Source organism: Solea senegalensis, linkage group LG1 (genome assembly GCF_019176455.1).
Source record: "Solea senegalensis isolate Sse05_10M linkage group LG1, IFAPA_SoseM_1, whole genome shotgun sequence".
Classification (NCBI taxonomy): Eukaryota; Metazoa; Chordata; class Actinopteri; order Pleuronectiformes; family Soleidae; genus Solea; species Solea senegalensis.
Genome location: NC_058021.1, coordinates 31606939 through 31620069, shown reverse-complemented (window position 1 = coordinate 31620069; position 13131 = coordinate 31606939). Strand labels below are relative to the sequence as shown.

The following is a 13131-nucleotide window of genomic DNA, read 5'->3' as shown; positions in this document are numbered from 1 at the left end:
TCCCCCTCTAAACCCTACACACCGCAGCCTGCAAACGAAATGAATTCAATTAGCACTGAATGAATTTCCTGATGGAATTTATCTGTTCAGCTGCTCTGCATTCCCGTCACTCCACCTTGTGTGTCTCTCACTTTTTTTAATGACTCGAATTTCGCAATTACCTGCTCCTGTTGACCCTAAAACACCCGGGGCATCACAGCTGTTGTGACACTCCGAGGGATCAGTCACGGGTTCCAAGGCAACGACATGGCCAAACACCAACGACACACACACACACACAAAGACGCGTCTACACCCTGCTCCACCAATTAGAGAAGAAAGAGGAAAAACAACTAAATTCCCTTGAGAACAGCCAGACAAGGCCATGGATTGTTTTTTGATTGAACACTGTCTTGTGAAAACCCTGATAGCACTGCTACTAAACATGTAAGAGGGAGGGAGGGGGGAGGGGCTTTAATAAACTTCCCCAACACACCGAGGAATTGAACTACAGAGAAGAATGTAAGTAGGTGCATGGCAATCATTGTGATGAGCTGATAACCAGTTAAGGTTTTTGCAGCTCCATTAAACGACATGGAAAGCATGAGAGAAGGGGATGTGGGGGGGTGGGGGGTTTGGGGTAGGTGTGTTACTGGCCTCCTGTGGCCAAGTCACGCACACAAGCAGCTGTGTTTGCCAGCTGTGCCACAGTAACAGAGAGGTTTTTCTGCTGATGAGGCAAAGACGGCTCACCTCTCCCGACAGCGTGCACCACAGACGGACCGAAGCCACGAATCTGAAAACCTAACCCGTCCGCTGAGTCTGGGATCTTCACCGTCCTGAAGATAAGGAGGAGAGAAAAAAAAAAAGGCTAATGCATTAAAAGTGATACATGTAAACAACGAGATGGCGTTGCAGTGTCTGCAGATTGCACTTACTCCCTTGGTTTGGTGCTGACCAGCACCCGCAGAGGTTTCTTGCTGTTGAAACACTGCCTGAGGAGAACTTCCACTTCAGAGAAAGGTCTGAGGAACACCAGGTCCCCATTTATGGCAAACAGCTTCTTTCCAACCTCCAGGCCGGCCATCTTACATAGGATATAAAAGAAAGCAGGATCATGATTTGAACAACAGAAAAAGACAAAACTTCTCCAATGATATCTGAGTGCACACAGCTGGATCCCGTCATGGATCTCAGATCGGATATTTGAAAGGCAAACACGCACAATGCCAGTGTCTATGCAAACCAGACCTTCCAGCCGCATGCAGCGCTACTTCAGGGCTGGAGGGAATTACGGGTCGTGCGCTCAGAGTGTTCACATTTTGCCTCCAAACTCTGTCCCATTTCCATCTTGCAGATCAAAGCGAGAAAACACCAAAGAAGACCTCAAAAACATGGCGCCCTTTAATGTGTTGTGTTTCTGCGCAGAACAAAAAATGCTCCAAACGTTAGCATCAGTGTCCTACTCCATAAATCAGACTTAGCTTAGGAGCAAACAGTTTGGGGGTTTATGTAGTTTATGACTGATGATGGAACCATGTTTTATCAACAGCAGGCTTTCGGGTCACTGGTATGCGTCTGCTTTGAAGGCACTGCAGCTCAGCGAGAGTCAAATGCAGCGCAGAGTAGATAAGCTGATGGTTCAGAGGCACACGGGCCCTTATATCCTTAGATCCTGAGCTCTACCATGTCACAGCAGACATTACAGTGATTGACATACAAGTTGAACACTTAAATCCTGCAGAATTAGTTTCAAATGTTGTGTTGTGATCAGTGGATTTGCATGAGATAAAGACAGATCTGCAATCTGATGCTTTCTGAGACAACTGCAGGGTCCTAATGCAGGAAATCACAACAATACTGTTCCAGAATAAGGTGAAGTTACTATGGAATTACATATAGAACACTTTTCATGAAGCAAATAAAATATCGATGTAATCATTCAAAAATATTGTATTTTAGTGTTTGAAAATAGACTCGCCTGATTTGTTCTTTGGTTTTTTGTTTGCAATTCTGACCGAAAGTAGTCACAGGCTTGGAGTCGGTGTCCGTCCGTATCTAACGTTTGTCAGATTATAAACGTTAGATACAATTATTTTGTCGGAATGTCAACGGGGAAAACTTGGAACAACGAGTTCCAGACGGACATCGACTCCAAGCCTGTGACTACTTCCGCTCCAAAACTCAATAACCAATTAGCAGGCAGCTTCTTAAGGCCCGCCCACGGTCAGAATCGCAAACAAAAAAAACACACCGCAAAGAACGAAAGGAGTGTATTTTCAAACAATAAAATACAATATTTCTGAATGATTAAATCGATATTTTATTTGCTTCATCACAAGTTACAAGTAGGGATGTACCGAAATGAAAATTGTTGGCCGAAAACCGAAACACCAAAAGAAATGATTATGCCAATTCTGTACCATTGTTTTTTTAATCTAATGTTGTTGTTATGGCTGGGACTGTGTGTACTTACCTCACTGAAGAGACAGATTAATATTCATTCAAGAAGAAATCAATTAAGAATCGAGCACAGTCGCGATGATGTGCAGGGGATCCGAGTAGATCTTACCAAAACGCGTTGACAGACTCTTAAGAGCACATTTTTCATTGACTTCTCAGCATTTAATAGGTGCTCATGTTGGAACCGTTCTAAACTGATCTTGGACAGACTCTAAGCAGGAATAGCGCATGCTAGTTTTTCCATGCGTCCTGTCCTGTTATTTTCTGTGCAATGATCCATCCATACTGCACAGATCCATGTCAATGAGTGTGTACTGTGTCGACCAGATGTGTGTGCTCACCTCAGCTGGGGAGCCCTTCTCCACACATTTGATTATCGGGACTCTGTTCCTCTCCTCCAGCGTGAAACCATAGCCGCCAACGTTGGGCCTTATCTGGAACACAACACATCTCACGTCAGCTAAATCCCAGGACAGCAAACAGACATTCCATTCTCACAGAGCACAAACATATGCACACACCAGATGAAAATTCCTGCACACATACACACGCAGCTATATGGTGGGATTTGCTCATTCGCTTAAAAAAATGCTTACTGAAGTATAAAATGGACTTTTGCAGTGTTATGACTTTTCCTCGTCTCACAGCTGTGTTTCACAATGATTTATTGTGCTCACAGGATTCCTCCAGCGAGCACAATATAGCAATGTTATAGCGTATTAGGACAGAACGAGAGCTTATCAGTCAATAAGCACACAAAGGGATAACGCCAGCGAGCACTCACGAGCAGAGACTTGGAGATGACGTTCTCCACTATTTTCAGGTCGTGCTTTATGGGTTTGTGCTTGGTGTTGGAGCCCTCCATCTCCTCGTCGGCGAAGAAGCGGAACAGAAGAGGCTCGTCCTTGAACTCGCTCTTTTCCAACACTGAGGGAAGAGACAATAAGGAAGTAAATGTGAATTAAAAGGCAAAAAAATGGGATTAGATGTGTCAACTTTCAAGAGAAACATGACATTAAGAAGAGAAACATTAAGACATAAAGTTTACATTTCTGACATTATCGTCATCCTGGTAAGTTTCAGAGCAGATTTAATTCATAGCATAGCGTAGACTTTTTTTCCAGGTCATGACATGATTTATTTTCATTTTATAAGATTCTTTTTTCTGGTCTTTTTTTTACAAGATTTTATTTCTGGTCTATTTTTACGAAAAAAAATTTTCGGGTCTGTTTTTTTACATGATTTTTTTGGGGGTCTGTTTTTCCGAGATTTTATTTCGGGTCTGTTTATTTACATGATTTTTTTTTTTGTTTTTAAGAGATTTTTTTCGGGTCTGTTTATTTACATGATTTTTTTTTGTTTTTAAGAGATTTTATTTTGGGTCTGTTTTTTTAAAATGATTTTTTTTTCATTTTATACGATTATTTTTTCTGGTCTATTTTTACGAGATTTGTTTTTTGGGTCTGTTTTTACAAGATTTTTTTTCGGGTCTGTTTTTAAGAGATTTTTTCCGGGTCTGTTTTTGTGTTTTTCCCTTGTGATGGCCCAGGCGGTTAATTTATGAAAAATTCTGATCGTTTCTGCACAAAAGAGAAACACTGTATGTTGTGACTGTCTAAGCATGACAGCATAGAACAACTGCATAAATATAAACCAGGAAAGTGAGGGAGACCCCACTTCTGTTGCAAACTATCCCTTTTGAATGAGCTCGATCTCCACAGCAACACGATGCCTTCACCAAGACTTGAAAAAATAACTGAGGGGAAAAAAGCCCTTCCCTCTCACATTCCCCTCACTTCGTTCCCTTTAAGATCAGATCTACTGCCAGTAGTTTTAATAGTCACAGAGTCGGGCCAAATAACTTGCAGGTACAAATGGTTAAAATGACGCCCTGTAGGCTGTGGAAGTGCTCATAATTTGTAGTGTGAGGTTGGCGCTGTGGGTAAAGTTTGAAGCGGTTACATCATGGGGTATACGAGAAAACACACTGTGACTCATGCTGTAGCATGTATGAATTAAAAACAAGCCTGACCCCTTGTAAACAAGCTGTAGCCATGGCAACGGACTTAAACTGACAAAAATCCTTTTTTTTTTTCTTTTCCTTTTTAACGTTACTGGCCAGTTTCTAGAAAGCTAAATCCAGAAAAATGCAGTGTTTACGTGAAGTGAACGCATGAATGCAGCCACAGCCCTAACAACACAAACACACACATATACACAAATGCAAATTCAGTCAATGGACTGGAAAAAAAAAAACTTCTATTCCTAGCGTGTCAAAGGGATTAAAAGTAGAAGTGGAGAAAGAACAAGAGCAGTGGTGTTCTAAAACGGGACGCTAAATGCCAAACGCCCTCCGCGCGCGGTTTCTCCACAGCATTCAACTCCCGTTTAGTCAGCGACGCGGAGGATTCCACGCTTTGTGCACGGCATGATCACAACTTTGCTTTTTTGTTTGCGTTTGTTTTGACAGTGTGCTGAAGGTCCACGGCAGTGACGAGTGATCCGTACCGTGATGCATGAAGCCGTTGTGGCACAGCTCCACCCCCAAGATCAACGCCTCCTCCCTCGTCCGACAGTCGCCCTGCGACAGAAGACGAGAGGATAGAGGGCACAGAGGACAGAGGAGACACATTTAAAGTAAGACAATGAGAGAAAGTTGGGGGGGGGGGGAAGAAAGAACATTGTGTTTAGACAGCAGTCAAAATGTCAAACTCGTACCCCCTTTGTTCTTACATCAAGAAACCCCTGAGGCCGACAGAGCCACTCCGTCTTACACACAGTCAGAATCAGGATGAGACAGCAGACTCCCGGGTCAAACACAATCACGTAGACTACCACACACAGAGACATGCGTGCATGCTCACACAGACATGTGATATCTGCCACTGATGCTGCGGTGGTGGTCATATACATTTCTTTGTTAGTCATCCTGGAATGGAGTGGACTGGACTATCAACCAGGCAAGCTCAAAGCTTCCTGTCAAAGTCAATAAACCTCCGCCGCCGCCGCATCGGTCCTTGTTTCCTCCTTCTCACTCCGCTGAGAGTCTCGAGTCTGACGGCATGAAAGCGCTTTGTTGTCTCCCGTTTCCTTCCTTCTGTAGCACATTTGAAGTGACCTGCTGTTACGACAGCAGCTACTTGTCCCCCTCCACCTTCCTTTAAACTTCTCATTCTCACCGGCAAAATAAATGTGTTTTCAAAAATGACATTTAACAGCATCTCTGCCTGACCAACAGCTTTGCATTCTCATTCATTCTCAATGTCAGTATCACAAGTTTCATCGGGTGCTTTGTGGCGTTTTCAGCCATGGTCTAACTGTATGCCACCGGCTCGCTTTACTAGCGCTATGCAGCTGTTGCAACTCAGCCTTGGCTCCATCAATGGAGACTTCGATCGTGGGGTTGTCGCAGGCAACATGAAAATAAACGCTGCTATAGAGTCGTGCGGAGGTGATAATCAGCACTGTGTAAACTCGTTTTAACAGCTTTTGTACAAACTGTAAATCAAAATGTTACAATAGAGACATGTAAAAACCATACAATTCCACTGAAAAGTTGCTTTATGATAGTTTTTAGCGCTTACCTGTGCAATAAGCCAGTCTATTAGTTTGTTGGCCATCACTACCGACTTGTACGTCCGCAGATGGTAGTCCTTATCCCTGGATGGGACATCAGAAAGGAATCATGATTCAGGATTAGGGGGAAAAACAAAACTATACCTTTAAGCTTGGACTGTGCCACGTACTGCGGTAACTCAACCGCGTGATTCACTTTAAGTGTAATAAACCCAGATGGTGAACATGAAGGGTAGTAATTGCTTGGTTTATTTAAACAATACTTTAAAGGAGGACTAATAATTTCCACTGTCAGCAAAGGTGCGGTCGCTTTTCAAGCACTGGCAGCGGTGTCATAAATCTGAGGGAGTTTTTCTGACAGTCGGTGACAGCAGAGCAGCATTCCTACAGGCGAGGCTGGTAATGGCCCCTGCAGTGTTTTTGGCCCCGGGGTGCCCCTGTGTCAGTCTGCTGTCACTGTTTTCAGTGTTACTCTGCCAGACCCCGAGAATGCTGTCTGAAATAGAGCTGTGCTTTTCCCATGAACGCCGGGGCCTCCCTGGGGACACGCAAGGGGGCTGAGCTGCGGGAAAGGCCGGGAAAGTCCTGAACCACTGTGACTTCCACAACTTCACCGCTTCTGTCCAACGCAAACAATGAAGTGCACGCACGCACGCACACACACACACACCTGTAGCACTCTCATTGTTTCAGTCGAGTCAAACATGACATCTGGGCCAAGTTTAAGTCTAATCTCAGCTAATCCCATCTCAAGCTTGTCAGAATGTGAGCCACATATTTGTTCAGGTCTGTTTTAACGTGATTTTTTTTGGAGGTCTGTTTCTGCGCATTTTTTTTTTCCAGGGACTGTTTTTTGGGGTCCGTCTTCGCAAAACAAAAATTTTCACAGGTGTTTTTACAAGATTTTCTTTGGGTCTGTTTTTATGAGATTTTTTTCAGGGTCTGTTATTAAAATACTTTTTTTGGGGTCTGGTTTTACGAGAGATGTTTTAAGAGTTAAAAACAAGTCAAACATGACATGTGGGCCAAGTTTAGGTCTAATCCAAGCTTTGTCAAACTTGTCAGAATGTGAACTACGGGAAGGCCAAACGCTGCCCTGCTTCCTCCACAGTGGAACATTGTGTTGCATAAATGGATTTGACAGCCTGCGATGGTTTCTGATGAGGACTGCAGTGCTGATATCAGCGAGTGAGTCACATCACCCTGCCATGTCAGGCATAAACCACTCAGACCATTAGATGCGAGAGGCACCCTGTTTTCCCCCCCTGAATGGGCTGAATGGGATCCCAGAGCCAGAGAAACTGTGGCTACAGCGGCTGGTGCACAGTGAGGCTGTCAGAGTGAAGAATGGGGGGTAAAGTGAGGGCCAGTGGGCAGCCATATGTCCAGGATGAGGAAACAGCAGTTTGAGGAGTAACTTAGGAAAAGGTCAGCGAGCTGGTTTTTTAACTTTCTCTGCAATGAAACAAGTTTCCTTTGACATTTTGGGAGAAGTGGGGGAAATGGATGATGTAATGAATCTTGTGTTTTTTAAAGGAGTGTGTGCTTTAAGTTTCTCTTTTCCTGATGAATTACTCAAGTAAACTACAAGCAAAAAAATCCTACACACATATATCAAACAAATTAACTTTCTGGAGGATTCATCAGCATCACAAAGACATTTTCAATATTCCTCAAGGCTGGACTGAGATGCCACTTTTTTACTTCACCTGTGAGGATAATTTGTTTATTTAGTTGTACTCTGGAGATTTGTACAGGAGTGTACGGCATTCACCTAAAATAGTTTTTTTTCGGGGTCTGTTTTAATGGAAAAAGTTTCAGGTCTGTATTTACCAGGTTTTTTTCGGGGTCTGTATTTACTAGATTTTTTTTCGGGGTCTGCATTTACTAGATTTCTTTTTGTTTGTAAAAATCCGGGTATCAGGAATTCTTTTTTTGCTCCTCAACGCATCCAACAGAAGCCGGTTGCAATACGCTTCCGTAGACGAGAAGCACCAGGACGATGGTGTAGCCCTCCTGCCCAGTCGGCTTGCCTGACCATTGCAAACATCGCAATCTCCAGCAGAACAACCGCCGACAAACTAATAACAATTTCATCAACATTACTTAAAAACAGGAGAATCTCCCAGTGTCTCAAACCCAAAGCAAAGTAAATCTCGCAAAAACAGCCGTTTTAAACATTATTTTGGGTGAATGCAATACACTTCTGTAGATTTACAGGCTCTCTCCAAACTACATTTCGAGGTCTAAGTGTGTGTTTACAGCTTTGGCTTCCTGTGGATAAACTGTGCATCACCAGGAGTGAAGAGATTCACTGCTTTCTTGGGATGAAAGCAGGGGGGCACAGTAGCTGCTGTGGGGTTGAGCATGACATGGCCCTCTTTCATCTCTGTCGCCCTGCCAGGAAATTCCACCTAATTAGGCAGAGGCTGATTGCTCCAATTAAACTCTGGCATTCCCAGGCTCTTTGTACTGCTGCTCTCAGAATGTGCTGCACAGATATGCCAGTACACTTATATACGTCCAACACTTCGTATATATATATAACACCTCGCACTGAAATTTCTAAGACGCTTATATGTTGGATTACATTCAGGATGAGTTTGACCCCCAGCAGCCATTTCACAGTTTCACTGGTGTGAAATTATAGCTTTTTTTTTCCTCAGGCCATTTGACATCCAGCATAAACACGGAGCCTTAATACCATGTTCTGTGGTGAAGCACATCAGCGGCCTACACCTCAAACGCTACTCCAGCGGAATTTGGAAGAACAACACTGGGAAACCAAAAACGTGCATCGCATCACTCCAATAAAACCAGAATTGCTCCAATTCTAATTCAGTCAGATGAGGAGATGTGCGTGTGCCAAAACTGATGCACGAACCACATGTTTTACATTTACGGTTTTAGTGACTATTTCATGGGCATAATGGATGTTTCTGTTTGCACGTGTTTACACTAATTACCAACCGTAACTTACTTTTGGGATTGCCTAACTGGAAATATCCTCCACATATAATTGAAAAACATCAGACTCTAATTTCAGCACTGAGAGCCTGAAAGCAGAAAGCAGATCATCAGATTTGAATAAAAATAGTGACTCAAGTTTTCGGTGGGTGGCAATGTTACAAACAATAACCTGATGGGGTTACTGGGTTCACAGGACAACAGCAAAGTGTCGTTTCAAGTAATAGGGACATAACACAATTTTCTAAAATGCACATCCTGGGGTCTGACTTTGATTGGATGAGCAGATGACAAGAAAATCGAAAGGACAGAGAGACGGATAGACGGAAGAAAACAGATATTTCAAATTATGGTTTCTAGCTCAACACTGTGTCTGACACCGAATCAATACGCTGCCAGTCACACTTAGTGGATTTTGTATATTGTAGCGTATTATTATGAGAGGATTTATCTTGCACTTGCTATTACTATTCTGATCAAAAACACAAAACAACAGGTGAATGACGAGGACAGGTGAATGATGAGGACAGTTTAGGACAGGTGAATGAAGAGGACAGGTGAATTGGTGCTAAGTTAAGGTCCCTGAGTGAGTGACATTTGTGACCTTTGACCCATGTTGACTGATACATTATGTGTTTACATATTTTATTTTGTCAGCACTAATTTGTAAAAATGTGCCTTTAATTAAAAACAATTCATGTGAGATTTGTGTCCCCCTGTCCTTAAGAACGAACCCCAACCTTGTTAAAAAAGTAACTAAGTAACTTTTACTTTAAGTACATTTTAAATCAAAATAGAGGTACTTTTACTTGAGTAGAATATTTCAGTACCCTTTCCACCTCTGCTTAAGGGTCATTCACAAGATTCTCTACAGCTTTACACAGTTCTCTTCATCAGATCAAAGTGTTTGTCTAGTGTTTGTGGAGATGGAACTTTGGAGATGAAAGTACACGTTCAGTAGCTTATTCATCCATGCAGGGTTAGCTTTGAGGCCCAATCACAATCAGACAGCCACGTGCTAAAGAGCTGGGATGGGATGACAGGTCTTGTAAGAGGACCTCGGGTGGGAATTGTTTTGTGAAACAGCTCGACCGCCCACGAGCCCCGCAGCTCTCCATCACCATCTGCACCGACTCCTTCGTCGGTTTCGTTTTAAAAACAATGAGCTCATAGTTCATCAAGATATTCTTCTCCACACTGTGGAAGCTTTGTGGTATATGAGACTTATTTTTAGCAACAGCAAAAGCCAGATGCTAAGCTCCTGGAGCTCCACCTGGAAAAAGAAAAAAAGGTCTTGTTTACCTGATGACCGGAGTGAAAAGGCTGTGGAGGCGGCAGAAGAGTCGAACACCCTGAGGAAAAAACAAGAGAGAGAGAGAGGGTTTATTCCATGACGTTTTTGCCCTTTGATTAAATTAGACCTCGCTGTATGAAGGGCTACCTTGGAAATGACGTCGTGCATGTCGCTCCTGGGGTGGTAGGTGCCGTCGTCGTAGCGGAAGCGGTACAGCACGGGCTCTGGCTTGAACTGGTGTTTGTCTGTGACTGAGAGACATAAGGAAGACACAAGTGAAAGAGAGTCGCAAAAGGCGGAGGAGGAATAATTCATCTCGCCTCATATTTGAAAGTCAAACAGAGCCATGTGGAGACAAGAGAGAGACTCAAACCTCATGTCGCGGGGCTCACTCAGAGATCCTCAGAGCTCTTTTTTCCTTTTGCTTCAGGGAACTCGCAGATCTGTCAAAGATCCTCTGAGCAACAACAACAGTTTGCTCTGGATTCTTGGCTGCGGCGGCGCAGATTCCATTAAAGGTTTTTATGAAAAGATATTCAATCGTGTTTTGTTTTTTTAACCCGGCGACGTCTGAGAGAGAGCTCGGCGGGTTGAGGGAGTTATTCCTCTCCGTCAGTAACATTTAAAGCTCAATCTATTTCTCTTTGAGGTAGCAATAAAACACCCTGGGTGGGTGAGTTAAGATACAACTTGGCTCGAGGCCCCGACTCTTTTGAGGAAATAACACACGCAGAGCACGACGCGCCAGTTCGTGTGAACACAAAGCTTGAGCCAGCTCAGAACTCATACACTTAACAAAAAGACACTTGTTATCCAAAGCCACAGAAGAGTCTCTGAGCAGATATTACACAAACATTACAGTAAGAAGAGATTAACGTTCATAATCCCTTACCTAAACATGGAGTGTTCAAACAGGATACCTGCTAAGACGGAAATAACAGCTGCAGCAACAGTAAGGGATCCAGCTTGTTGACGGAGGAACATGGAAATGAGACCGTGGTGGATTTGGTTTTGGATATGGAGGAGCAAAGGATGATTAAGGGTGATTTCATAGCTGCTCCGATTCAGGGAGTAACATGTTCCAACTTAACCTCAGTTTTATTCGTTTTCACACTGCAGCCTGGACTTGACATATACTCATACAGTTTTGTGATTGGTTTAGGATTTTGTGGGAAATTTGCCGTTCTCTGGATGGTGATATACGATCTAGACATGGAGGCATCTAATGACCTATTCACCGGACAGTTTGTATTCCAAAGACACATCAGGTTCGCTGCTTGGTTATATATCGCTCCATTTATAAGCGACACATGTGGCTCTTCAGCCTCTCAGCAGTGGCTCCTTGTAGCTTTTTTTCCTGTCAGAGTGAACGCCTCTTATTTGGAGATCAAGGCGATAAATCAAAATGTCTAAATATGCATCACATCCAATGTCTGCGTCGAAATGCATTGCATTCTTCTGCCACCCTCCATCTTCATTTCTGCCCGTTCACTTCATAATTTATTTGGGTACATTGGTGCATACTGTGACTGATTCAGCACTGCACCTTTATTATACTGAGAAAACCTTTGAATTAAAAAAAAAAGCCTTAATAAACTTGTGAAGCCATTCCTGACACTTACATGAAGTAATGTGCAGACGTTTGGAGTCGTGTCCATCTTTGGATCCACAGGCAGTTTTTCTCAAGCATGAACTACATACAATTCCGTTTTTTAAACAGCAATGAAATGTCAAAAGTTTCTTTTTGTAATTCTTAAATTTCATCAATTCAACAAACTATCATTCTTTATACATGTTATTATTTTTATCTTATGAGTCAAAAAAGGATTTTGAGGCTCCAGATTTTATTTTATATGAGTGGAGAGGGTTCAATAATGGCTCTTTTCATCCTAAAAGCTTGCAGACCCCTGGCCTAGACTCTTTAAAACGTGCAGCTCGAACTCTGTTGAACAAAGTTGTTTCTGGCAGTGGCAGTTGGATACTAATACATTAAATTGTGTGAAGGAGTGGAGTGCCATTGATGTGTTCACACAAGCCCATTAGAAGCGGAACAACGAGCTGGGAATGAAAGCAACGTAAGAAAAGTGTGTAAAAACCAACCGTGGTGCATGATGCCGTTTTCCAGCAGAGCTTGACCCAGGTGAACTCCTTCCTCCGGGTTCCCCGTCTCGCCGATTTCCATCAGCCAAGACACAAACTCACTGCAGGAAAAACACAAAACACAACTGGCATGTGAGAAACACAAGCAATAACACAAGATGACCATAAACATTTACTGAATTATTCATTTGATTATTGCAACAAACGCTGTCTTGGCAAAAATTAAATGAATTAATTACTTTTGTAGGCCACCAGGGTTTAGTTTTTATGTATACTGTCCGTGTTTGACTTTATTTGTTTTATAAACGAGATGGAACACGATCACAAAAGGACTTTATTGGGACCTCGGGAAGTCCGTGATGATCATTGCACCGCATCATTTACGACTGGGAAGGAAACAGTCAAGAAACATTTATTTACTCCCACTTTGATAAGAAAGAGAACGAGAGAGAGCAAGAAGCTGAGTGAGAGGACTGAACAATGTGAACAACCAGAGTAGCAGTAGCTTATCAGATTACTCCCTCAATGTCCCGTCTCCCCCACAAAAGTCAAACAAACACATCCAGCGGCACCAGCAGAATTCCACGAAGGAGGAGGCAGAGTGTGAGGGGAAAAAAAGCCAACAGGCACATTTAGAAAAGCTTTCAGAAGAACCTCTGACCAAAAAACACCAGCACTCTTTTAACCGCTCGTCCCTGCTGTCGTCTTTTCTCTCCACAAGAGACCACAGGGGAGGAAAAAAAACATCTGCA

At 43.0% G+C, this 13131-nt stretch overlaps 1 protein-coding gene across 1 annotated transcript in view; it reads right to left on the bottom strand.

Moving 5' to 3' along the window:
* The window catches only part of prex2 (phosphatidylinositol-3,4,5-trisphosphate-dependent Rac exchange factor 2), a 90483-nt gene that overhangs the window by 43398 nt on the left and 33954 nt on the right, over positions 1-13131 (bottom strand). The window contains exons 11-19 of the mRNA XM_044029828.1: positions 12380-12480; positions 10427-10530; positions 10288-10337; positions 6027-6102; positions 4951-5023; positions 3227-3369; positions 2784-2876; positions 918-1066; positions 733-818 (exon numbers count right to left, since the gene is read on the bottom strand). Coding sequence (XP_043885763.1) covers positions 733-818; positions 918-1066; positions 2784-2876; positions 3227-3369; positions 4951-5023; positions 6027-6102; positions 10288-10337; positions 10427-10530; positions 12380-12480 — 875 coding nt within the window. The remainder of the gene's footprint in view (positions 1-732; positions 819-917; positions 1067-2783; positions 2877-3226; positions 3370-4950; positions 5024-6026; positions 6103-10287; positions 10338-10426; positions 10531-12379; positions 12481-13131) is intronic.